Source organism: Montipora capricornis, chromosome 13 (assembly GCF_036669925.1).
Source record: "Montipora capricornis isolate CH-2021 chromosome 13, ASM3666992v2, whole genome shotgun sequence".
NCBI classification, from domain to species: Eukaryota; Metazoa; Cnidaria; class Anthozoa; order Scleractinia; family Acroporidae; genus Montipora; species Montipora capricornis.
In genome coordinates this window covers 35,683,324-35,709,070 of record NC_090895.1, presented here as the reverse complement: position 1 = coordinate 35,709,070, position 25,747 = coordinate 35,683,324, and the positions used below count along the sequence as shown (strand labels likewise).

Below are 25,747 nucleotides of genomic sequence, written 5' to 3'. Positions count from 1 at the left end.
TCGTAAACAAAGGCAACCGAGAGCAACTGCAACTGCAACTGGCAAACAAAGTAGGATTTTCACCTGGACCTCAAGATAGACTCTCAGTCAATCACAAAAGGCCCCGAACTCACAACAGTAAAGAGTCCATTCTTCCTAGCTGCAAACAGGCCTAAATTGAGATCGTTATTTAATGACGTACCTGTAATTAATAGGATATAAGGTCTGTTTGGTGTCAGAATATCCACTCAATTTACCCATATTGTCCAGTGTAAGAGAACCTAAGGGCACAACAAAGAAACATACTTTCAACTCTACTGTCTTACACAGCCTCGTTTTTAAAAGGAGCCAAACCCGTACAACTTAAGCAATACAGCACGTTTTCCGTGTGTCCATAGCCTCATCTAAACACGAGGGGGAGTTGGGAGAATTCTCGACAGTTATGCAAACCCTTGAATGCGTCTTAGGTTTTTCATAACTGTCTCGAAATATTTCTCAAAGACAATTCAACAAATGAAGGAAAATGCTGTTTTTTTTAACTTCTTGATTGAAACAGATTTTCTTGACACACGCTCATATTTCCTATGTATCAAAACGCGCTTCTGATAATACATAACCAATCAAAATTCGTGTGATGTCACAGACGTGTTTCCATACTCTCATCTAAACACAGCTATTGACCAATGAGAGTGCGTGTACTATCCTAATTATTTTGTAATTTGCAATGGAAAATAGGCTTTTCCAAAACCACTGTGCACCAAGAGATCCATCACCCAAGACTATGAATTATCCAAATTGGCCAAGTCCCCATCAGCGTCAGAGAAGTGTCTATTTTAAACCAAGTTTTGCAGGAAAATACAAAGTAGAAAATTGATCAAATTGGCTTTAGGTTTACACGTGCGACGCAAGCATAAGCAGCATAGGCAGGCGCATTAACTTGTTGTTAATTAAGTGTCTTTTGTTCTAACGAAAGCTACCAATTATCACAAGACTATTGCGTCTGCCTATGTTGCTTGTGCTTATAAAGTCAAAGGTAAAGTCGTGCATTTATATAGCGCCTTTATCACAAACGTCTCAAAGGCGCTTTACAATGATCAGTTTACCCCCAGCGGACTGGAAGCATATACAGGCGCAAATTGCAGCCGCTTCTAAGCAGTCCATGCATGCTGGTACTCATTTTACCGACCTCGGAAGGATGGAAAGCTGAGTGAACTTCAGCGGGAAAGAAGGTCGCCAAATATTCCACTCTCGGCAGAACCGGGAATGGAACCCGGGACCCTAGGGTTGGAAGGCAGAGATCTTACCACTGCGCCAACCCCTCCGCCCTCAATACTTGCGTCTTGCCCCTTATACTTGCGTCGTATGTGTAAACTAGCCTTAACTCAATGTTGTATCCTATTTAGACCCTTTGGGAATAAAACGTTTGTTCCAGAATGATGTCGAGGCTCCAAGCGGTTCAGAAATGACCAATGGCGTAATTCCTTCATTGCTTAACCGTTATTCCTTCCCTGAAACGTGTCAACATTTAGGGCGAGTTCGATTGTCCGTATTCCGGAATAGGAATACATGGAATAGAAGTTAGAAATTCTTCGTGTTTACGGAGATTCAAATTAAGATTGTCAAACACCTGCTAAAATGCTATTTTAAACATATCTTTATTATAAAAGTGACGACACATTTGAAATTAAATTTGCAAGACATGTTTCGGTCGTGCAACGACCATCTTCAGTTGAAAGTAGAATTAATTTGAAGTTACATTTGAATTTATAATATGCTAAACAAAGATAAATAACAACGTGAAATAAATTGGGAATCTAACAAAATAGCCAAAGGTAATTAACATGATATAATTGCTTATTTAAAGAAGGTTGCTCCCAGGAAATATGTAACGCTTCTTTTATCTTGACCTGGAATTTTGTGGTCGCACGGTCTATAACTTCAAAACATTCCGCAGAACAGGAGTTACGGCATGCCTCGGATTGTTGAAGGTGTTTAAAGATATGTGAGGTCCTGTCCCTGTTTAAGTGTTCGCGAATGCGTGTCGAGAGGTGTCGGCTAGTTTCGCCGACATAGCAAGAATTACAGCTTGCACAGGTAAACTTGTAGACAACATTCGAACAGAGTTCAACAGGCACAGGGTCCTTCACACTAAACATGTTACGGCGACATGTTATTACCCTTGTTACGGCGACATGTTATAACCCTTGTTGCTTCAAAACGCCAAACATACCGTTTTAAATCATCACTCCACGTATTCTTATTCCGGAATAGGGTCAATCGAACCCACCCTTAAACTGTTTAGTCAACCATCAACTCACCTTGCACAAGGTTAATGGATTGTGGTTCAAACCCTCTCGACAACTTTTTAGTCGCTCGAATTTTGCTCATGTCAACACAAACACGTCGCTCCACGCAAAAATCATCAGCAACCATCAGCAACTGCCAAGAGAGACATGGTATGGTTACAATCATACATACACATGTAACTGACCGATCCCCATAGCGTATTTTCAGGGCCAATGCCACACAACAGAAAAACAACAACTGTGTAGCACTCGCCTCCCACCAATGTGGCCCAGGTTCGATCCTCAAACTTGGCGTCATATGTGGGTTGAGTTTGTCGGTTCTCTACTCTGCACCGAGAAGTTTTTCTCCGGGTACTCCGGTTTTCTAGTCTCCTCAAAAACCAATATTTTACTTGATTTGCGTTAATTTGTTTATATCAGTTTACAATGTCCTCAACTACATTGTGTAGTGCTCCAGCGCTAGAGGACTAGACACTTAAATAAAGTACCTTTTCCTTCCTTGTGAGAAGACCAACTGACCGGAGGTAAGCAAGTTTTCTCTTTGGAAGTGAAGCAGAGAAGTTGAACCAGGGACTACCAGGATCAAGTTCAACGAGTGGTCAGAACGGGTCTTGAACTTTGGATTTCACGGATCGAGAGGCAGTTTCTCTAACCACTGGGCGGCGAATTTCTTTTTTTTTTTGCCACTCTTAGTACATTTAAGGGAGAAGCACGTATCCACTTGACAACCACGGTCTAAGGTAGAATTCGCTGGTATAACCGGCCCTTGATGTTGGTATGACACGTCACGGTGAAGTGTGAAGTGTGCGCCGAAAAACGAATTACGGTTCAAAGGCATACAAAGACTCTAGACTCAATAACCAATCTCCAAGCCGCAATTTATAAATGTATCTCTTTATTATATGGCAAGCAATTTTTAGGTGAAATGGAGCAGTCAGATTGGCTGGTTTTCGGTCGGCATTTTACAGTACGGACCATTAACATAGACAAGGGTCCGTTTCCGTATTTTTTCTCTCTCCGGGAAAATTCAAGTTGAACGAAACACAAAAAGTTCTAAAAAAGCGGGATTTAATTTTTTTCATCACAAAAGTAGAATTATAGCAAGCGAAATTTAGTTTTACATGTGAAAGGTTACCGCTTAAAGTTCGCTTATGGAAGACAAAGATTACGAACATTATTCATCAAGCGGAGAAATGTCCGATCGCACAAAGAAATGATGCCATATAATAAGCAACTCATTAACCTCACTTGCTCGGGGCCGTACTCGGGAAGATTGGCCCTCGGTCGCTTTTGTACGGACTACCTAGGGCATATATTCCCCAGTACGGTCCTTGCGCTTGGTTAGTGAGAGGTTAGGAAAAAGGAAAGGAAAGGAACTTTATTTAAGTGTCTAGTGGTTCTAGCACTGGAGCGCTAATTGGGAACACTGTAAACTGAAATCAACAATTATTGCAAATAAAGTCAAACGTTGGTTTTTGAGGAGAAGGGAAACTGGAGAACCCGGAGAAAACCTCTCGGTCGGGTGCAGAGTAGAGAACCAACAAACTCAACCCACATATGACGCCGAGTCTGGGAATCGAACCCGGGTCACATTGGTGGGAGGCGAGTGCTCTCACCACTGCGCCATCCATGCACCCCTAAGCCTCTGAACAAGGGCGAACTATCAATTTGCTTATTGCACATATAAAACTGATAAGGTACCAACCTCCTTTCGTGCTCTGAAAGAATGCTGAGCACAATACACTCTCTTGTCATCCTGAAACTGTGCTTCGGCATTCCTCGCGCACATAAAGTGATAATTCATTGGACATCGAGGTTCACAGCAGCCAACAGTGGCTCCAACTTCTCCGCAGTGTTCACATTTCTATTCAAAGAATTAAAAAAAAAAATCGTTAAAAAATGGAAAAAGATAAGTTAGCTCATTTCACAGTGTTATTCATGCAACCTGTAACAAAACAAGACAGTGGCAACAAGTTTAGAGGACTGGAGATATTCTTGCTTTATCATTTTCACACTCATGCATGCGAAGGCATTATCTGCCTTCTTTTAGTTTTTAAATGGGCTAAACATCACTTTCCAAACTCAAGAAAACGAGAAATATTTTACGGTATTCAAAACTTACTTGTTTAAACTTTGTAATGACTACCTGGTAAATGTCAAACATATTCTACAGTTTGCCGAATCAAAAATTTTTTTATACACGACAGAAAAAAACTCAGTATTATACCATTATATTTTCCAGCAAAACAATTTTATTTTACGTAACATACAGCACCACAACCAGATGGAATAAGCTAGTTTACAACTATTTTTTGTGGCGTTGATCTTGCAGTCATCATGGCTTAACTAGCTACTTCGAAACTGAGAACAAGTTCAGAAGAAAAAGGAATAAGGCAACGTATTGCTTTACCATCTGTTTGCCTCTTGACAAAGCAACTTGAACATTCTGTAATCGTCCTTCGTCATCTTCAAACACTTCAGCAGACCACAGGCCACAGTTGATATGAACCCACTCATCTAGACCACAACTAAGAAGACGCCCAGGCCCTGAAGCCTCTGCATCTTTTGTTACATTGCACAGAAGACATTTTCTTGAATCCAACTAAAACAAAACGCATAAATAAAAACATTAAGAGGCAGGCACTTGTTTTGCATTCAGATGTCCCATGTTTAAATCCCACTCTAGCAACTTCGCAAATAGTTAGTATGCTTCGCCCAAGTCGTTAAAAGGCAGAATAACTTTATCGACTTTCTAACACTTTCAGTCGGTGCAATGATATCAGTATTTCCTCCCGTAACAATGAATAGGCACACTCTAGGCACACCAAAGTAAGGGTGTTTGCGAAAACCTTGGACAACGTTTAATGTGAAGTGCATTAATTTTATATTTTACATTCTGGATAGTGACTTATCCACTGGATAGTTATACAGCCTTTGAACAACTCAACTGGGGCCTGGTTTTGGCCTTTAGTTGGCTCCACGCTTCATAAATACATGTATCTAAAACTAGCTCTTTATTTCATTGGGTTTCTTTCCAAGCCTTCAGGCCTTGACTACCACTATACATAAGAACAGCTTGTTTTTTCACTCTGTTGTGGGTATTCAGAGTGATCAATGTACTAGGGAAAGATGTTTACCTCATTATCAGGTTTTTTCTGTTCAATCAAGTCTTCAGTTTCCATGGGTGCTTCACCAAATTCTGTTTTTTGACTCGGCACAAAATCAACATCCATCTTTTCATTATTGTCTACAAATTCTACAAAACAAGATGCATCTAAGGTGGTTAGAAGGAGAGATCATTAATAAGTGTTTTAAACGAAAAACTCGTTGCAAAAGTCAACTTTCAGAAACAGGACTTGTTTAAGAAGAGAGTTTGTGAGTTAGAGTGCAAAAGGAGAGCGGCCATCAAAGTTGACCTGGTTCCAAAATAACATGGCTTCATGGATAGGGGTTAGTAGAGTACCAAAATGGTACCCTGAAAGTCTGACAATCTTAATGACAGTAGGACATCACAAAAATTGTTAACATTTTAGGTTTCTGACTCTAAAGCAACGGCTGGCAAGGCCTTGATGAGGTAATGCCATATAGTGTGTTTTCACTCACATGATCAGTAACCTTGTTTTTCCACCGAAACAAAAGAAAACGTTTGCGTGATAATAGAGTTCAATTCTCTGAGGATTAACAAGGGGACACCAACATGGCCACCATGACATCACATGAAAGCACACTATTGACATGCTATATATGTACACATAAACACAGATGTTTCCACAAAGTCGGCAATAATCAAAAAAGGTGTAAGTTTCTGAAAGGCACATGCTACTGGACAGGTTCTTCATACAACAAAATAAATTACACAGTTACCATTTGCTCTTGGTAATGTTGGTGAGGATTTCTGTGACAATGACGGGAATTTTGTCACGGGTAAGGAGTCTGACTTCTCTTGACTTTCCTCTAAGCGAGCGTAGGTATGATCCCATGTGGCATAATGAACAACTGATCCAAGAACTCCACTAAAATATAAAGATGTTTTAAAACAACTTAGGGTACTACTTAGTACTATTTCTTCCCAAACTATCTCAGCCCCAATTCAAAACAGATACAGATTGCTACCATATACAACAAGGAAGCCCAGTTAACTGTTGTGCACAAAGACAGTAAATCATATTGATAAATAAGATGCGGGAGGGGGTGTTCAGGCCAATTCCCTAATAATTTTTTTCTGACGGTCCTAATCTAATAAAATCCCAAAACAATAGAAACACTACACCCGCTATTGAATAAAAACAAATGACAAAAGACATTGCCCCATCATTTTTCTTAACTGACCAATCACTCAGGGGTTTAAAAAAGTGCATTAATGTATGCACTCTGTATCACAAAAGTTCATAAATTGCATTGAAAGAAATAACACCCAGTGTTACAACAGGGGGTGGCATTTCGATCACAGCAAGCTCTCAATACAGTGGCCTATAACTGTCAAAGTAAGGGGCATTATTGCTGGTGAGCAACCAAAAACAACAGATTGATATGTAATGCAAAGAAAAGGAAAACCAGCAAATTGCAATAGACACCAAAACCTAAGAAGCAAGGTCTTTTGGTGCAAAACTGAAAAAAACTTTGTTTGAAAAAACATCTGCTGACCAACAATACAGCAGAGCAAATGCCTAACATAACGAAACAAATTTTGATTTTGGCTAGTGGGTGGAGAAATTCCTGGGTTCACAAATTGACAACAACCCGCATGGAGGCATTGGCAAGCGGTGGTTAAATTGCAGCACAAGGTAAAATAATCATACTTGGGGATGATATGCAATTGTTCCTCTTCACTCTGCTCTTTGCTCTTCAGTTTAAACCATGGGAACATCAATGCTACTTCCTAAAAGAAAGAATTAAAGAGGATGACAAGAAGCAACTCTTTGTTGTTGTTCCATCACATGTGAACAGTAATGCTACAACAAGAGACACTTTCCGTTTTAAGGAATCTCGGACAAATCCCTCCCGTAAACTCTTTCCATCTAAACCCCTCCCTCCCAAACAATGTAGTTTTCTTATTGACAACTCTTCCTTTTTCCGTTACCAACACTGAAGGGGGGAGGTGGGGGAAGAGGGGGGAGTGCAAGTGGAAAATGTAACGTTAAGGTGATTTTTCCCAAATTGTTGTCTTTCCACTTCAGTGCCTCAACTATTTTTGTCACTTATTGTAGGTGTCAAGAATTCAGCACACCTGTCACTATAGTTGGATAAAATATAAAAGAGTTCTTGAACTAAGGAGTTGTCATTTGATAACACCTCTTTGACTGCCATACATTGTATATGCCTTGTCCCTGTTACAAAAGACCCCTAATTAAGCATTCCTCTGTTGTAGTTTCGCGGCAAGGTGATTAAGTAATGTTGGTAATATTGAGAGCTACATATGGTACATGTTGATGTACATGACATAAGAAATGGGGAATTACTATGACAACCACCGATCTGTGGAATGGGCCTGAATTACTGAGTCAACGCCCCGCCCACTTTCGTTAAACATTTTGTTGAAATTCCTTTCCCACAGGCTTACGGTGTACTATAACAACCGCAACAATGGAAAAACATATTTTCAAAATGTATCACTTTTCTTTGGCAATCGCAGAAAAACTTCCCACCAAGAAACCTGTGGCAAAGTCTCCCCCTTTTCTGATAATGTCTTGTATAATCTTCATTCTCAAGTCTCCTCCAGGAGCTTTTCTACTATTATAGAGCCTTCCATATGCACTCAGTTCTGCCAATACCTCTTCAGAATTTGAACTATTTACAAGCGAAAGTGGGCAGGGCAGAGACACGTAAATTCCCATCCATTCCACAGATCGGTGGTTTTGTAGTACTTCAAGATTGGCAAAGCATAACCACAATAAGCAAATTTTTGTTTTAACATTTTTGTTACTTACTACACTGTATGACAAATTGTGATGAAAAAGGTCATTTGCCTTTCCTCATAATATACATATGGTCCCTTTCTTGCACTTATAAAAACAAAAATCCTGTACATGTATATTTTTTCCAAGGAGGTCACTTAAGTCAAATTTAAGCATATAATTTTAAATGCAAACTGCACACCATTTAAATTAAATAATGGAATAAAGATCAAAGTAACTGTCAAATAAAAATAAATAAAAATAATTAATAGTAGACCAAAACCAAAACAGTGTAGGGAAAAGAGCACGAAAGAAGAAAATGGAAACAGCCTGTATTTACATTATCTCTAAAAAAAATTTAATTCATACTAAGCTGAAATAAGCTTTAACTGCATAGTGAGTCACTGCTATCCTTTTTTCCCCCAGTTAACTCACCTTGCAGAAGGTCACATAAAGGAATGTCCACTGCTTAACTAGTTCAGCATTGCCTTGTGAAAATCCATACAACATGTCCAAAATACCTTGCACTTCATTACAGAAGCTTTCCTGTACAAAAGTTAATTGAAACGTATTGAATCACGGAAGTAAAACGTAGTTGAACATAAATTCTTTCTTTCCAAAAAATACTAACAGTACATACCACAGTGATGTATTTCCATTCTCTGACTTTAGCCATTATCCCATCCAGATCTTTAGGATGTCCATTCTCCATGTGACACTGGTAACAGATAAACAAAAGCACCATGTTAAGCTCATAACCTCTCGGTCTAATCAAATTTTATGATTGATCCGACAACTCCAAGGGCCCCACTGGAAGATTTAATCCTGAGTTTACCATGAATAGGAAAAGGCGAAAGTTCAAACAAAGAGCACCCAAAAGGTGAACAATTTGGCTAAGACAGTGTGTCTACAAAACTGAATGTTTTTTGCTCTGTTACAGAAATCGCTATCTCTGGGCATGTTATTTTGCAAGGCCAGAGTCCCCACTTTATCCATGTATACAGTTGTATATACATGTATCTATATACATGTAATTTACCTTGGTTAACATCATGGATTTTACATGACAAACCTGTTCAAAATGAGAGACAAATTGCTCATAAGCTTTGGAATGTTTCACCTCATCCACAACCTAGAAAACACAACAAAAATTACTGATATCATATCACCCAAAACGCCACAAAAAAATGATTTCAAGAACAAAAACAAGATCTGTTTAAGATCCCTTCATACTAAATGATAAATAATGTTTGTGAGTGTGATGGTGATATAGTTGGAAAGAAATCCAAGTAAGACTAGTCTGACACTAGCGAAAATTTCACAACCCTCTGTTAATTACTTCAGAACTAAGGAAACTTGTGTCAACCCTATACTCAGATGATAAATAGTGACACATCTGCTATGATAGCAAATAAGAAAGTTTGAGAGATGAGAGAGATTTTAAAGGAAAAGATTGAAATATGACTTTCCATAAATGACTTTAGGCAAATCAAGAACCCTAGGAAACAAATTGAGTGTGTTTCATTAAAGTCCTGCAAATGACCCTCTGGGCCAAGTTGCTAAGTAAAGCATGGGTAACCCCAACCCTTGGTTATGAAGTATTTCTGCCCAAATACTTTATGCAGGCATTGTTTACCATGCTTTAAGCAACTTTGCCTAGACTATTAACAAGCATGCATGATCTAACACTGATCTGTAGGACAGTTTAAGTATATAATCCCTTTCCGAGTGCTTTTAGTAGAATGAAGAAGGATTTCGAGTCTTACTCGTTCAAAACCAGCCTCCATTTCTTCCATAAGTTCTCTGTACCAAGGGGATGTCTCCTGTTCAGATTGACACTGTCGACAAACAAACTGGACGTCTTCTGGCAAGTCTGACAAGCATTCGTACTGATCAGGAGTTATTCCTTGACATTCAGCATGGACCCAGTGGCCACAATCAACACAATGAACCATTTTAGATTCAAAGTCATCATCCGAGTAGCATTTGTCACAAAGAGGGCAGAAGTTCATCTGTTCTCGCTGACGGCCACAATCTTGACAATGTGTGAATTCTAGCATCCAGAGGGCATCAGGTTTCTAAAAGAATGAAAGTTTGAGAAAATATTTTTTTGAGACAATGTTAATAAATTTAAATTTTATAACCAGAGTGACTTTTAGTTTCCATGTTCTTACGTTCGTTACCATTGTCTGAAACTGTTGAACAGTCAAATTAAACAGTAACTGTTTTCAAAAAAAGGTTGATTAATCCACAAATAAAATGACACTTACATCTCCAGCAGTTCTCCTACCACAGTTCTTGCATTGAACACAACGACCACACACCTGGAACAAATCAGGAAACTCAAACAAAGTTGCAGCTCTACTTGTTATCATTTGAATAAAACCAAAAGAAACTCATCATAATATTAATAATAATTACATATTTCAGCTCCTTACCCACACATCATCTTCACCCTCTGGCTCTGTTGGATAATATGGTCCCAAACATTCAACATGATAACCACGCTGACATCGATCACACATGAGAAGCTGAAACAACAAGAAATGATTAAATATGGCTTTCAAGCTACAATCCGGGTCAAAACACTTCGGGACACTTGTCAAATTTTGGGCGAAAAGTAGAGAATTTACTGTACATGCTTCCATCGTTATATGAGCAACATTTGTTCTTCTTTCGCTGCCTTTTTTGCGCCCCCCTTCCCCCCCCAGACAATGATGAAACATATACAAAAATTTGGTTTATCAACGGAGTTGATAATGTAAATTGACCACCGTACAGAGATTCTAAAAGCTGACGTTTCGAGCGTTAGCCCTTCGTCAGAGCGAATCCAATGATGAAACATGCCAGCGATCGATGAACGGTTCTTGATTTTGGAGACCGTGAAAAACCAACATTGTAATGGGGGGAGGGGGAAAAGCACGAATTGTCCCGACAGTTTTGACCAGGATTGTAGCTTATGCTTACATGTGTATTAAATGAATATTAGACTAATCTTGATTCTCTGGACAACTCGAATTCACATTTTCTTGTTTCAAGTTGACAAACACTACTTTTCCCGCTTGACTGTCACCTGCAGTCACATGCATGTATGCAAACTTTCCATTATGTGGTTACAGGATATAATTATCCATGTACATGTAGTAGCATCATAATAATCAGTACTGTGGTACCAGTACATAGATGATGTCTTCAGCCACTGACAACTCCACTGACAGTTTCACATATTTAGCAGTACGTTCCTGTGCAGCCGTGCATGTTCTGAACAAGGTGCTCTAAGGTTTGAGTCTGCCAATCATATCCTTCAGTGTGATCATAAATTAAATGCCACCAGAGGGTACCATCCTAATGTGCTTTTTATTGCGATGTACTGTGTTAAAGACAAGATTTAAGCTTGTGGGTCCAAGAATCAGATCCTAAAATCTGTCCATTCACGAAAATTTTCAATAAAGAGTTTTTTGGTATTGTTCCAAACTTAAAGATCCACTGCAGGTTGCCAGCTGTTGGGTTATTTGCAATGCAGCATATAATTTTTATTACATATGTATAAATTATTAATTATTGACATTGAACTTAAAATTAGCGATAGAAAAGAACGATGTTTTGGTGACAATGTGACACCATTTTCCAGTTCAAATGCAATAGAATAAACTGTGAGAAAATTTATTTATTCTACTGCATTTGAACTTGAAAATGGTGTCATGATGTCACCGAAACGTTGTTCTTTCTATCGCTAATTTTTACTTGTTTATGTTTTAGCAAACCATTGCGTATTGACATTAAACTTATTCCAGTTAATCAAACCTTGTCTTGATATCCACAAACAGAACAACTACTGCAATTATCACAACACCATGTGCTCTCATCTACTGGTGTTTCATCAAGACAAAATCCGTGGAAAGGCTCAGCACAAACTCTGCAGTAAAACATCTGTAAAGACATTTAAAGAGGTCATAAGATGGAGAAAGATTAAGAAAGAAGAAAAGATGAAGTTTTTGGAGACAAGTGGCTGTCATAAACCAACAAGCCTTATTTTCAAATGGAGAATTCGTCCCTGAATGACTATGCCACATTTGTGACACGATTCAAACTTATGCCCTGTGGTTTCCTAGCATGGATACTCCTTCGCTGCCCCACAAGAGATTTGAGAAAACCTGGCAATTTCACTGTGATCAGGTGATAAGTGTCCTGTCATAATCCTAGGCCTCACCATTAAGATGATGAGTTTTGGCTCTATAAATAACCCACCATATGATCCTGGAAAACGTTTCCCAGGTTACTAAGCTACTGAGATCAAACAAAAATCAGTCCGCTCAATCTACTATAGAAGACCCGATCTAAAAAGTTACAAATATGACCATAGTCCAAGAGGCATGTATTTAACCCACTTACATTTTCTTACTCCAAACTTTCCTGTCGACATTGAAATGCCCAATCAGAACTTGTTTTGTAAAGTTGGTTTTTAGGCAGATTTTTAGAGCAGTTTTCAATTGAGTGTCAAAAGTAATTAGCGCTTTGCACTCGGGCCGCAAATGACACTACGCGGGCGCAAATAAACAATATTCCCTCAAAAAGTCATGTTATTCCCTTATTAATCTATGACCAACATGTATTTAAAAAGAGGGAGAAGAAACTTGTTTGATAAGAATTATCACCACCTGTACTTTTAAAACTAGAGTTTTCAATAATTGAAACAGGATAATAATGACAATTATTATTATTCTGTTGTAATTACATCCACAAAATATGTTTTCCTATTTTCAGTTAAAACTAACATCTCCCCTGACATGTGGCTAATAACTCAAAAACCTTTATCTCACTAAAACATGCTTGAAAGGAACGCTTTTCCTGTATTTACTTATTTTGTGAAAATGAAAGTATTCAATTTAGAGAAACGGAAGGTGCCTAAAATAAAACTTAAAAAAAGAAAACCTAGTTTCTGCTACCAAACCTTCTCATTTCCTTTGCTGCCACAGAGAAAACAAAGTTCCTTTATGATATCTGGAACACCAGCTGTAAAACATACAGCAAAACCTTCTTTCCATATTTCTTCTTCAGTACTGTTATCCTGTCATAAACAACAATCTCTCAGAATGATGATATGATTATTTGTCCTGAAACTTAAACATGTTTTATCACATTAAAAAAAAAAATGGAAAATTTAAGAGCTCCTGTGTCTCTTGTTTCAGAATAATTATTGATGTTAAAGTGACTTCACTGTTTTAGTAGTAGTAGTCTTGGTTTGCTCTTTCTTCCAACCATTATGCATCATAATAATTATTGAAGGAGCAAAACAAAGCAAAATGAGAATCAAACAAAGATGATGAATATATTATTCTGCAGTATATGAAATTAAAAACGATTTTGTCAGCGATAATCATCCCACTTAATGGCACAACTTATTGGAGGCACGGTGGCCTCATGGTTAGTGCGCTCGACTCCGGATCGAGTGGTCCGGGTTTGGGTCCTGGCTGGGGACAATGTGTTGTGTTCTTGGGCAAGACACTTTACTCTCACGGTGCCTCTCTCCACCCATGTGTATAAATGGGTACTGACGAAATGCTGGGGGTAACCCTGCGATGGACTAGCATCCCATCCAGGGGGGAGTAGAAATACTCCTAGTTGCTTTATGCTAATGAAATTGGAGTGAGGTGCCGGCCTGATGGGCCTCCTGGCTCGTAAGCAGAGACTTTACTAATGGCACAACTTAACCAATGTGAAGAAGCCTGACAAAAATCTGGACCTGATAACAGGACTTAAACCCATAACCCCTCAATATCATTGTGATACACAATGGCCCGCCACTGAGCTATTATAGAATCAAGCCATCTAGAACATGGTCAATTGCAAGTTCTCTTATATCTTGTGAGGTGAAAGTATCAGGGAGGATATAATAAAAGGCAATGGAAATGCAGATTTGCTACGCCACAAGCCTAGTGGCTTGACTAGCCCCCAAGTGGCTTCACCACAACTGCTTAAGAAAATTGCAGAATTTTAATTAACCCAATGACTCCAAGGATGGAGACAGATTTTACTCGGTCTAAAGCCAGACAATTTTACTCATCAGTGGTGAGTGGTTCAAAAGTCAATGGGTTAATCAAGTAATCGTATAAAAGGTTTGCTTTTTGTCGGAAATTTCATAACATTATCCACTCACACTCCAGGGCAGCTTGACAAGGTTTTTGTCATCTAATAAGGCTTGCCGTTTGCCACAAGGTGCTGGCTTGTTGAGAAGTTTTCCCCTTTTCTTGACAACTGGCCGCTGATCCTGTTCTTTCTTGTTTACAGAGGATTTTTCCTTGAGATTTAAATCTTTCTTTGGTGCCACTTTTGGTTTAGCTGATAACAATGAAACACTTGCAGTAAATCAACAAACAAAAAAAGGGTTTTTAAAAGGAAAAAAGAGATGTCCTTATTGGGGCCAAGAGTGTAACTGTCTAAAGCTACATTTTTAGACCACCTTTCGGTTTTAACAAAGAGATTATTTTGTGTATGTGGTCTACACATAACTAGAAATTACTTTGTGTTCTTTTCCACTGGTTTATTGTACACTTAGATCTGACCATAACACTATGACTACTACCAGACGGAAAAACTAGCAGGTGCCTTCCTTGTTTAAAGGTGGGTCGCACTTTCCACAATGACCAGATAAATCTTTATCTGTAAATGGTTTGAACCCAGATGTCATAATTATCATAATTAAGTGACAGAGAATCATTCAGGTGGGTGTAGACTTACATGTAAGAGGGGCTACATGTACACTTACTCAGAAGGACTTCTGCTCAGGTTGTCAAAGCATCAGTCAATGTCACCCTAACACTCATTCTGAGCACTACACTCACCCAGATGTTTGTACTATTCAAGGAGGCTCAAACCAGCTTCAACGCTTCCAAGTGGCACTCTTATTAGAAGGATCAGCACCACAATGTTGTATCATGTATTGGCAATATTGTGGTACCAAATGAAACACTAATTATTGCTGATTAAGATACAGTAATTATTGTGATGTAATATGTCGCCATCGCAATGGGCAAAAACACCCTTTATTTTGTCTTTAGTTGTTTACACAAGGCTTGAAATTGCGACCAATACAGTCACCTTTGCAACTGAAATGTTTCCCTTTGTGACTAAAATATCTGGAGAAGTTGCAAATTTGCAACTTGTTTTCATCTTCACTCTTTCGAAACAAAAGGGTTAGCAGTTGCCACTTTGCTGCTCTTTTTACTAAAATAAATGAAGAAATGACAGAATTATTTTGTTTCTCGCCTTGAGTTTTCTTTTTGCGCTATGCTTCTGCATTATTTTTCCTCTGTATGTTATGGCTATTTGTGTTATGCCTTTTTGCGTTATGGCTGTTTGCATTATGGCTATTTGCGTTATGTCTCTCTGCGTTATGCTTCTTTCTGTGATGGCCATTTGCAGAATCGGTTTGTTGCCATTCAGCTTTGGATTGATGCATTTATGATTTGGAGGATTTTATTAGAGAGCCACCTTAATTTTGTGATTTTGTTAAGGTAGCTCTAAATCCTCTGGACATAATTTTTTTTAAACTTTGCCTAAAGTTTCATCGTGGCCTTCTAATCACTTTTCAGGAACAAAAAAGGGGCGTCACCAAGTTCGCTTTTGAGATATGAGAAACTAAATCCACAATATAGGGTGTTTTTGCTGGGCTTTCCCATTGCCAAGGTAACTTATTACATCACAATAATGATCACACCTTGTTTGGAAATAATCAGTGTTTCACATGGTACCATAACATTGCTGTTACGTGATACATTATTTTAGCGTTATTTGGTCTAAACACAGAGCAGAGTCTTTTAAGTGTTGAAACCCTTTGGAGCCTCCTAAATTAAGAAAATCGTTGCCCAATAATTGAGCGCTCTAAGGCCATCGAAACAAGTTAATCACTGCAAAGTATTTCCATTGCTGTTGGAATTATCCATTCTGTGGGCCTAGATTACCTTTCTCAATCTTCCTTGGTGTTCCACTGCCCTTTGGTTTTGGTGGTTGGGGGTTGAGACACTTTCGCTTTCTAAAATTTAACACATGGGAGTTAATGTTACTGTTTGGGACGAAAGTTCATGCATCTTGCATAAAATAACAAGATTTTTAAAAAGAACTATTCACAAGGCTAAAAATTTTTAAAATGTAAAAAAAACGAACGTAAGTCATCATCAGGGTATTAAAGTACCAACTGCTAAACGCATATTTTATATCTTTTACGTAATTCCAGATAGGAAAAGTTCCACAACATAGGACTTGATTTGTCTTTTCAAACAAGCCTTCAGTTAATGGCTCATTAGGCCTTCAAGGATTCAGCGCTTATAAGAGGATTTGGCCATGGATGCAGAGAATATGCCAGCTAAAAGAATGAGAAGGATTGTCGTGGAGGTGACGAGCAGGTTCTGAGCCATTAGAAGTGTTGGAATGTTCGTCAATTCACACTTGCACATTTCTCATGGTCTCACCGATGTAACTATCACTGCAAGAACAGTCCCGGTTATAAACTCTAATACCCTGATGATGACTTAATGTTGAAAACGTTTTAGGCTTTATGAACTTTATGAACAACAAGACTGTTATTCCTTAACTACTTACACACACGACTGTTTGCTTGTGCCGGGTCCACCAAATTTTGGTTTGTCTCTGCAAAGAAAGCATTTAAATGAAACAGAAAATAGCATTCTTCATGTTCAATGAATGAGCACGACCATCCTTAAAACCATGTCTTTCAGATACTGACAGGGTGCTTGGTAAACTAAGTTACAGTCTACATTACATGTAATTTAAGAACTGGGGTTCTCTACCAAGAAATACAATAAGCACTTAATGACTGGCCCCAAGGGAAACAGTGAGTTTTGTTTCCCGAGACCCTCAATGTTCCCCGAGGCGAAGCTGAGGGAAACATTGAGGTCAATGCTATACCTCCTAACTCAAAATAGAACAATACACAGATAAAAATTATTTGCTTGACGTCGGCTGGCGTACAGATTTTCCGCCGTTTCAAAGGTGCACGACCTGATCACCCGTGAGTCGAAAGTTCAAGTTGTTGTTGCCCTAGGGCGTCATGAAGTTTTGTTCGCCCTAGGGCGTCGTGAAGTTTTGACCAATGACACGTGACACGTTTTCCTCCAATCAGAAAACGTATTTGAGTTGGGAGGTATAACAATAATAATTATCACTTTCATTTTTTTTCTTATGCGGTAAGTGAACAGCACCTTTTCCCACCACTTTGTAATATGCCCGCGGAATGCTGTTAGAATGAAGTGTGTTGTGTGACTCATAATCTAACAAATTTCAGTCATGTTCATGACCCTTCAATTCTTCTTTAAAATTTTAACTAGGTTAGTTTCTAAAAAAACACATTAACCCTGAAAAGCTCCTCAAGGTGAATCATCTGTTTATTATTTGTATATTTATATATTAATTAACTTAACATCCAAGCGTAGCTCATGTGCTGTAGTGGATATTGCTCGCAGATTGCATCTCAGTGCTCCAAGTATGAATCCCAGCTTGTGCACTCCAAAGTTCACTCAGCTTTCCATCCATTTGTGGTGGGTAAAATGGGTACCAACACTACTGGGGAAAAGTTGTGCATGCAACGGGATTGGAGTCATATCCACCCCTGCCATAAGTTATGGTAGAAGCTAATGAAAAAGGATCCTTAGGGTTGCCTCTTGTCTAACCTCTAATACAAATGAATGAAGGGGGTAGTTTCTAAAGAAACTGTGGTGCTGCATCGGTGGGGGAGTAGTATACAAAAATTTGGTTTTATTAATGGAGTTGATAATGGAAATTGGCCACCGTACAGAGATTCTAAAAGCTGACGTTTCGAGTGTTGGCCCTTTGTCAGAGCGAATCCAGTTGGCCCTTCGTCAGAGCGTTAGCCCTGATGAAGGGCTAACGCTCGAAACATCAGCTTTTAGAATCTCTGTACAGTGGCCAATTTACATTATCAACTCCGTTGATAAAACCAAATTTTTGTAACCTCTAAAACACATCCCGATAAAAGGTTAGACCATAAGTTTACAAAGTACATGTAGTATCAAAATAATAATTATTACTACAAAATTAATCATACTTACTTGCACCATCTACAAGTGCCACAGTCATCTGACACTTTGCAGCCTTTGCAATTCCCACACCGAATGCGCCGACGTCCAGAAACCACTTCACAGATTTTTTTTTTCCTCACTGCTACCTTCCTGATAATTTTGATAACTTTTGTCTTGGTTTCTCCACTTTTAGTTTTGATTTTCCGAACAACTTTGATTACTTTTTTCACCACCCTTTCTGTGGGTTCCTCTTCACTTTTCTTGATGTCTTTTTTGAGTTCAGAAAGTGGCTTATTGCTCTCCTCATCCTCACTTGAACTTGGTATTTCATTCTCCTTTTTCACAGCCTGGATTCTAGACAATGGCATCTTTTTGCCAGTTAGCCTTCTCTTTTTGGCTGCTTCAGGCATTTCATTATTTCTGTGCTCATCATCAGAATTCACACAGATCCGGTCTCCATCTCGACTCTGAGATCTAGAGGAACGGTAGCTACTTCTTTCACTTTCAGAATCATTTTCATTTCTCTGCAAATTTACTCTTTTCTTGAAGTCCCCCAAATTATCATTATTCAAAGGAAAGTCATCTATGGTCTCTACACTTTCCATTTTTTCTTGCAATTCCTGAAGTCGTTTTGACCTAAACACAGTCTTGTTTGTCAATAAAGGCATGTATGTTTTCCTCTTTCCAACATCACCATTGAGGGAAGAAATATCTGAAACTGAAGAAGTATCACTAACTTGATCCTCTAAGTCTTGTTTCTCACGTTTAATTTTAATTCTTTCTGATCTTTTAACAGAACCCAAGCTTTCCTTGCCGTCAGTTTGTCTCTCATCCTTACTTGACTCCCAACTTGATATCTCATCATTTGAATTTGAAGTTCTAACTTGCTGTGCCTTCCCTGGTCCCAGTTTTGTCTGTGCATTTTCCCCAGGAAATTTTGCCAATTGGTAGTGATTTGTCAAGTCAACAGCATTTTTTATCCGCTTGGCATTTTTGATACGAGCTTTCTTGGGAACATAACGGTTACCACTTGTTGACAAATCTTTACCAGACTCCTCTGCGAAGCTTGATTTTGTGTACTGAAGGGAAAGGAAAACCAATAATAATAATATTATTATTATTATCTAATACTGAAAATAATATGCCTAAGTATTAGTCTTGCAACCACGACCTTTAAACAGGAGGTTTATTAAACGCAGTCCACGGCCTGGTTGTTTCTTATCATCTCTCCTTACTTTCTGAACTGGCAACCTCCAGCTCAGAAGGCCATGCACTAACCGACTGTCTCTGTCTCAAATATAAAAATTGAGATTGGAAGAAATAAATAATTACCGGTGGTAGGAAAGCAATCTTACAACTAAAACAAATCTGACTCATCAACCTAGTGTAGATAGGATTGTCAAGGTTTCCTTACTGCAAGCCCTCATTAACAGAAGCTAAAGCCACAGCAGAACATACCAATGCATAAAACATGATAAAAGCAATCAAAGCATACCTCAGTCCCTACAGCTTCAAGAGGCTGAATGTCAAATCCTGTCGGGGATGCTGTCAAAACAAAGATTTTTTAAGCCATTCTCAATAACACTGTGATACAGATGACGTGTGCTCACATCAACCACATATAAATTTAGAAAAACACACAAATCACAACTTTCGTTACCAACTCTTTTTCTAGCTGATGCAAGTATTTTTTCAGAATTCTATGGAGAGAAAGTCCAAGAGGGGTGCTGGAAGCTCATTCCAACCCTCACACACTAAAGAAAGTACTCTTTACAAAAACAACACCTAATCAACAAATTCCTTCATTCATTGTCAATATTATAATTTACATAACATTTTAACACAACCCTCCCAAAGAGTGTGTGTTTTGTTTGGTTGCAGAAGTATAGTAGTACAATGCAAAATGCAACTCGTGGATGTAGTTTGAGAAAACAATAATTATTATTTACAGACCTGGATTTTCCACATAGACCCTTTGATCAGCCGATAGTTGCACTTTCTCGATTTTCACCTCTCCAACTCTGATGGCTTTCCTTGGGGGATGTTCAGAATTGCCTTCTTCCAAAGGTCTCTTTCGTCCTTGATTATTTAACTTACGTGTTGGCAATCTAAGTTCCTTTCTGTTCGTTTTGAACTTCGGCGATGTCACATCATCATAATCCAGTTTTTTGCTTTTCACAACACGCCCGGAGCGCGATCGCACTTCTCCCATTCCTTTGTTTACCGAACCCTTATGAACGCGAATCCTCTGACCTCCCTTTGCCTTTGCCAACAACTGCTTGGCGACTGGAATAGTTTTTCTCTTCTCAATTTTTGCATAAGGAAACAGATTTCTCTCATACACCTTCAAACTCTTACCAATGACTAGCTGAGCAGGTTTTGACACTCGAGGCACAAAATTTGCCTTTACCTTCGTGGTTGATTTTAGGTTCGGAGGTAAACAAGCCTTTTCGAACACAACTTTGGCCAAAGGAGGCGCAAATCGCCTTTCGTACGATTCTCTTTTCCTATACTGTTTTGCATAGATATTTTCACTTGATGGAGAAGTCGATTTCTTGCTTCCCGTCTCCCTTCCTTCACGTTTACGATGAGCCGATTCTTGAGATAATTTTGGCGAATGACTGATTGAATAATTTCGTGATTGGGTATCGCGAACGCCATCTTTCCTATAGTTCACTCTTTCGCTGCCATCCAAATATTCCTTAACAGAAAAAGAACGATAGGCTTTGAGACCTAATTCCTCTGCTCGGAATCCATAGAAGTCTTCTTCCTACAAAGTAAAAAAATCAAAGCATGAGGACGAAACCTGTGCGATTGCCGAATGAGTGAAGCAGACATGATAAACAAAACTCAGGGAAAATGTGCATGACAAACTGTGAACCTCTTCATCGGAATCTCCAAATATTTCGCGATATCTTCGAAGACTTATCAAAACTGGTGCTATTGCTGAGCCCTGCCGCTTCCCGGTCGTCCTCTCCTTCCCTCTCCGCCCCAACATATTTAATTTCTTTTTATTCTCTGGCGAAGATCGGCTCTTGTTGGTTCCAGGGAACTTCATTCGCGCCATCTTGCCTCAAAGTGCGCATGAGTGCCCAACCACACGTGTTTTCCATGATACGACCGCACTATATCATGGGACAAAATGGAGTAAACAATGAGCTTTTTGCAAATTTTGCGTCGATAGAAAGGCTCTCTTTCAATCATCTAGGAGATCTCGCAGCCAGTGTTAGTATGGTTTGATAAAAATTTTAACGTTCAAGGATGATGATTGTTGTACGAGTCGATTGAGTGGCCAGGCCTGGTGGGTATTCCCCGGTGTGCAAGTTGATTTCCGGTGTGATCGATCCAGGGTAACCAATAATTTCAATAATTTCCAAAGTAGAGACAACTACAGCATCAAATGGTGCCGCGAATTTTGTACCTGAATCCTGTTAACTGTTTAAAGTTGACATTACGACGTAACTTGTAAAACTTTGTTTTATTGGCTGCAACGCCGCGTAACGCCGGCCGCTGAGTAGTAGGCAAAGAGAACATCCAACCATGTAGCTATGTCAGTAGCAGCTTCGCCAGACTCCGCCAAAAAAATTCGACTGACTACTCTCCGTTTTCATGGCCGTTTCCTCCGGAAAGTTATATTACAGGCTTTTAATCGACAAAAAGAACTCTTGCTTTCCAAGAGGTATGTTTCTCATAATAGCGTTGCCGATGCTTTATTTCGGACATTTTGTTCCTCATTTCCCGGAAAGACTGACTTTAAGAGAATATTTATTGAAAACAACAAGCTTTAATCAACTTCTTATAGCCCTTTCCGAAAAGTAAAAACTGTTCAGTACAATTAAAGAATCGCGGTAGGACAAGCGTCTTTTTAGGGAACGATGAGAAACTTGTTTGATCTTGTGAAAATCGGGTCAAAAACCCTGAGCTCACTTTGAGCTACTTTGAGAGGTAAATTAAAAAATCAAAGCAAAGAAGGACAAACCTACCAACAGGAGAATTGATCGGCAACAAGGAGTGCATGAGCTGGTCAAACGGCCCAGTCACTTACGAGGCACAATGGCAACTGCCAAAATGATGGAGTTAGTTCATTATTGCTAATAGATTATAAAGGGGGACGCTGGAGCAAATTTGCACATTTTGGTCGAGAAAACCAACTTTTCTTTGAGAGGATGAAAATCGATGCAACTGGGGCTTCTTCAAAAGAGAGAAACACCTTTGTCAACTTGAGCCCAAATTTGCGATGGGGTGCACGCTTGACGAAAGTCCTGACTGCATCAAAACGCCTGGTACACGGCGTTGCAAGCGTCGCAAAATCGTTGGTAGACAACTCGAAATGTATCTATAACGGAGTATTTCCAAAAGGAGACAGAATCGAGTTCACTTTAAGCCCTCAAGCACATTAGACAAATGCGAGATAAGCAACGAGATCGCATGTTCTGGCCACTTTCGTGCAAGTGGTTTAAATTTTAAGCGCCATTTTACTGAAGGACAACCCAATAGGGGAGGGGTTGGGTAAGCGGGTTGGCCATTCGACACGGTCACATCTTTCAAGTAGAGTGTTTCACCTTGCCACTTTCATTGGACTCATTTTATCTTAGTTGCCGCCTCATTAGAGGAAGTTAATTGTAGAATCGAGAACTTTCGAATTGATGAGATATGAGAAACAACAACGAGGCCTCGACTGAGGAAAAATCTTAACGAGGTTAAACTGTATGAGTGAGGAAAAAATCGATTGAAAAATAGGTAGAAAAAGCCAGGAAGTTCCGAGCCTGATGAGTATCAGTTTTCCACTAGTCGTTGAATTTGTAAGATGCAAGCAGGTAGATTAGTCCCCGCTTTCTTTCAGCTCTTAAGTGTCGGTCTCGTACACATCATGTGTATTAACGTGCGAATCAAAGACACAACCCTTTAATTTGTCCTCTTTCCCTTTGGAAAGCTTCACCGACTAACTCGAGATGCATTCCAACACACTGAATTATCCTAAATAGTTAAGTTCTGGTGGAACTGAACCAATGGCTACCATCCTGATGAGGAGACACTGGAGGTGGACTGGCCATGTTACCCATCAAGATGCTTCCATTGCGAAAACTGCTTTACACTGGACGTCAGAAGGGAAACGCAAGAGGGGCCGCTCCAAGATCACATGGCGACGGACAGTGGAGAAAGAAATCAAGGAGATGGGGAAGACCTGGGGAGGCATCAAACTTATGGCAAGGGACCAGCATGTGGGGAGCATGTTGCTTCCCCACATGACACTTAGGCATAAAGGGCATGAGTGAGTGAGTGAGTGAGTGAGTGAAGTTATGAAACAGCTTGCGGTCATCTGTTACTTATTGACTTATTTGAAAGTCATAAAACTAAAGTCTTTGAGACCGCTATCTAAAAGATGCAATTGTTACACTCCTAGAGCAATCTATTTTATTGTATCGCAAGAGGAAAAACGTGAATTTTGAGTTATAATCTTTCTCACCGCTTTTCTCCTTAGATTTACGATCAGTGATTCTCCTCTTTTAAGGTTTTGCATTTCGGACTCTAAAGGGTTTTTTTAAATTTTTCCTGCAGGTGTCAAGCATATTTATCAACCCATTGACTCCATAATGAGCGGCCTTCGCTTGACGAATAAAATCGTCTGACGTTAGACAAAGTAGAATCTATGAAGCCTCACTCCGAGGAGGCAATGGGATAAATGGAGCGCCAGTCGAAGCAACACACGAGAGAGGCTGAAGAGACACCACAATGGTCTTGTAATTAATTTAATATCTATTTACAAGTAAAGCGCGTAGCGCTGACTTTACCAGCGTCAGACCTCGTCAAAGAGAGAGAGAGAGAGAGAAACTTTATATTAGTGTCGTCTTTTAGCGCTAGAGCACAAATTGGGGACACTGTATTTTATAAGAGACTCTGATTCACAATTCGACCTTCCCTTTAGCCAAAGACATTACTTCATCTTGTCATTCACCACCATGTCCTAGTTATTCCAATGCTACGCAAACCACTCGATGAAACACTTATTAAATTTTCAACCTCGGATATAGGCTTTTTGCATTTGCATGTCTCACTAGTAAGCTCCTATACCCAAATCCTGCCAAGTGTTGTTAACCTAAAAACGCTAGTGATAGGAAGCAAAACCCAAGAATCGCCGGAAATGTTCAGAAGTTATAAAATTTAATAAATTAAACGATCATTGCATCCTCGTTTTGTTGAATATGAGCTACAATAAGGCCTAGTTTATACGTCGCGCTATCGTCGAATTTAATTCAGACGAATTTAATTCCAATTAAATTCGTCCTTCCGTCGACATTAATTGTACCGTGGTTTTACACGTCGAAATTAATGGGTCGAATTATGGTCGAATTAATTTCTCAGCCGGAATGCAATATACCTGGTCAGAGGTATAATTAATAATGTACGAAAATAATGTATGCATTTCATTCGACGCGACGCTGATGCGACGGATAAACTGATGACGCTTTAAAGATATTTTATCCGGCATCTTAACACGGATAAAGCGTCTAGGACGAATTTAATTTAACAGACGAATTGAACTCGTTTTAGACGTCGCTTTATCGTCGAATTTATTTTTTAAGTAGGACCTGGAATTAAATTCGTCTGAATTAAATTCGACGATAGCGCGACGTATAAACTAGGCCTAAGCGACAAAAGTAATCGAGAAACTGAACTGGGAAGACCACAAATAGGAAGAAAAGCACCTGAACGTTACCTTTTCCACTTTCACTCCCCCGCTCTCCCCCGCCTGCCCCCTTCAAATGATAGTAACGGAAAAAGCAAGTATTGGCGATGATAAAACAACATTGTCTAGGGGGAAAGGGGTTAGACGGAAAGATTTTGAGGAGGGATTTGTCCAAGATTCCTTAAAAGGCGAAAGTGTGTCAACCCTTTTGGCGCCTATCGCAGGCTTACAGGCGATTTACTATCTTATATCCAACACCGCTAATAAAAAATTAAATAATCCAGTGAATAATTCAATCAGTTTTGGTAGTGCTTGTCCACTGAATGGCGCCATCCACTTTTTGAACGACAGAGGCCTAACTGATGCAATGTTTTGATCCTTTTAGATGAGACGAAAAGAGCTGTTTCTTCTATAGAATCAGTTGATGAGAAGTGATTCCTTCTCGTCTTGAAAAAACTCTCTCAGCACTGGTTCAAAGCTATCATCACTGCGGCAGATTTGTCTCTCTAGAGCAGCTCGGAAATCCTCTTTCACTCCCTTGTTAACTCCTCGGGTCACTGCCCTACTGGAGAATCAAAAATCACATTAATATAATACAATACATACTTAATTAACCGCTCCCCGTAGGGGCTTTTCAGGGCCTATGAAACACAACGAAACGACAGAACAGAACACAACAACAACAACTGTTAAGAATCCCAACTGGCCGGAGGCAAACCAGTTGGCTATTTACAAGTACAGCTGGGAAGTTGAACCAGGGACTATCAGGAACAAATTCAAACTGTGGTCAGAGCAGGTCCTGAACCCGGGATCTCCGGATCTCAA

General features: G+C 39.3%; 2 protein-coding genes across 4 annotated transcripts in view; both read right to left on the bottom strand.

Moving 5' to 3' along the window:
* The window catches only part of LOC138028691 (histone-lysine N-methyltransferase 2B-like), a 30,447-nt gene extending 9,127 nt beyond the window's left edge, over positions 1-21,320 (bottom strand). The window contains exons 1-22 of the mRNA XM_068876291.1: positions 21,116-21,320; positions 20,188-21,004; positions 19,730-19,779; positions 18,265-19,313; positions 16,778-16,825; positions 16,141-16,211; positions 14,337-14,518; positions 13,131-13,247; positions 11,984-12,109; positions 10,618-10,710; positions 10,450-10,503; positions 9,946-10,257; positions 9,252-9,311; positions 8,820-8,897; positions 8,615-8,725; positions 7,085-7,164; positions 6,150-6,298; positions 5,423-5,541; positions 4,696-4,887; positions 3,991-4,149; positions 2,298-2,418; positions 182-260 (exon numbers count right to left, since the gene is read on the bottom strand). Of these exons, the coding sequence (XP_068732392.1) occupies positions 182-260; positions 2,298-2,418; positions 3,991-4,149; positions 4,696-4,887; positions 5,423-5,541; positions 6,150-6,298; positions 7,085-7,164; positions 8,615-8,725; positions 8,820-8,897; positions 9,252-9,311; positions 9,946-10,257; positions 10,450-10,503; positions 10,618-10,710; positions 11,984-12,109; positions 13,131-13,247; positions 14,337-14,518; positions 16,141-16,211; positions 16,778-16,825; positions 18,265-19,313; positions 19,730-19,779; positions 20,188-21,004; positions 21,116-21,301 (4,253 nt within the window). The 5' untranslated portion in view covers positions 21,302-21,320. The remainder of the gene's footprint in view (positions 1-181; positions 261-2,297; positions 2,419-3,990; positions 4,150-4,695; positions 4,888-5,422; positions 5,542-6,149; positions 6,299-7,084; positions 7,165-8,614; positions 8,726-8,819; positions 8,898-9,251; positions 9,312-9,945; positions 10,258-10,449; positions 10,504-10,617; positions 10,711-11,983; positions 12,110-13,130; positions 13,248-14,336; positions 14,519-16,140; positions 16,212-16,777; positions 16,826-18,264; positions 19,314-19,729; positions 19,780-20,187; positions 21,005-21,115) is intronic.
* Positions 21,321-23,958: 2,638 nt separating this feature from the next.
* Positions 23,959-25,747, bottom strand: part of LOC138029146 (integrator complex subunit 10-like) — a 17,825-nt gene continuing 16,036 nt past the window's right edge. For 2 of the 3 annotated variants that reach the window (XM_068876842.1, XM_068876843.1), the window contains exon 21: positions 23,959-25,487. In XM_068876842.1, coding sequence (XP_068732943.1) covers positions 25,340-25,487 — 148 coding nt within the window. In that variant the 3' untranslated portion in view covers positions 23,959-25,339. The remainder of the gene's footprint in view (positions 25,488-25,747) is intronic. The other variant, XM_068876844.1, reaches the window with a different exon arrangement.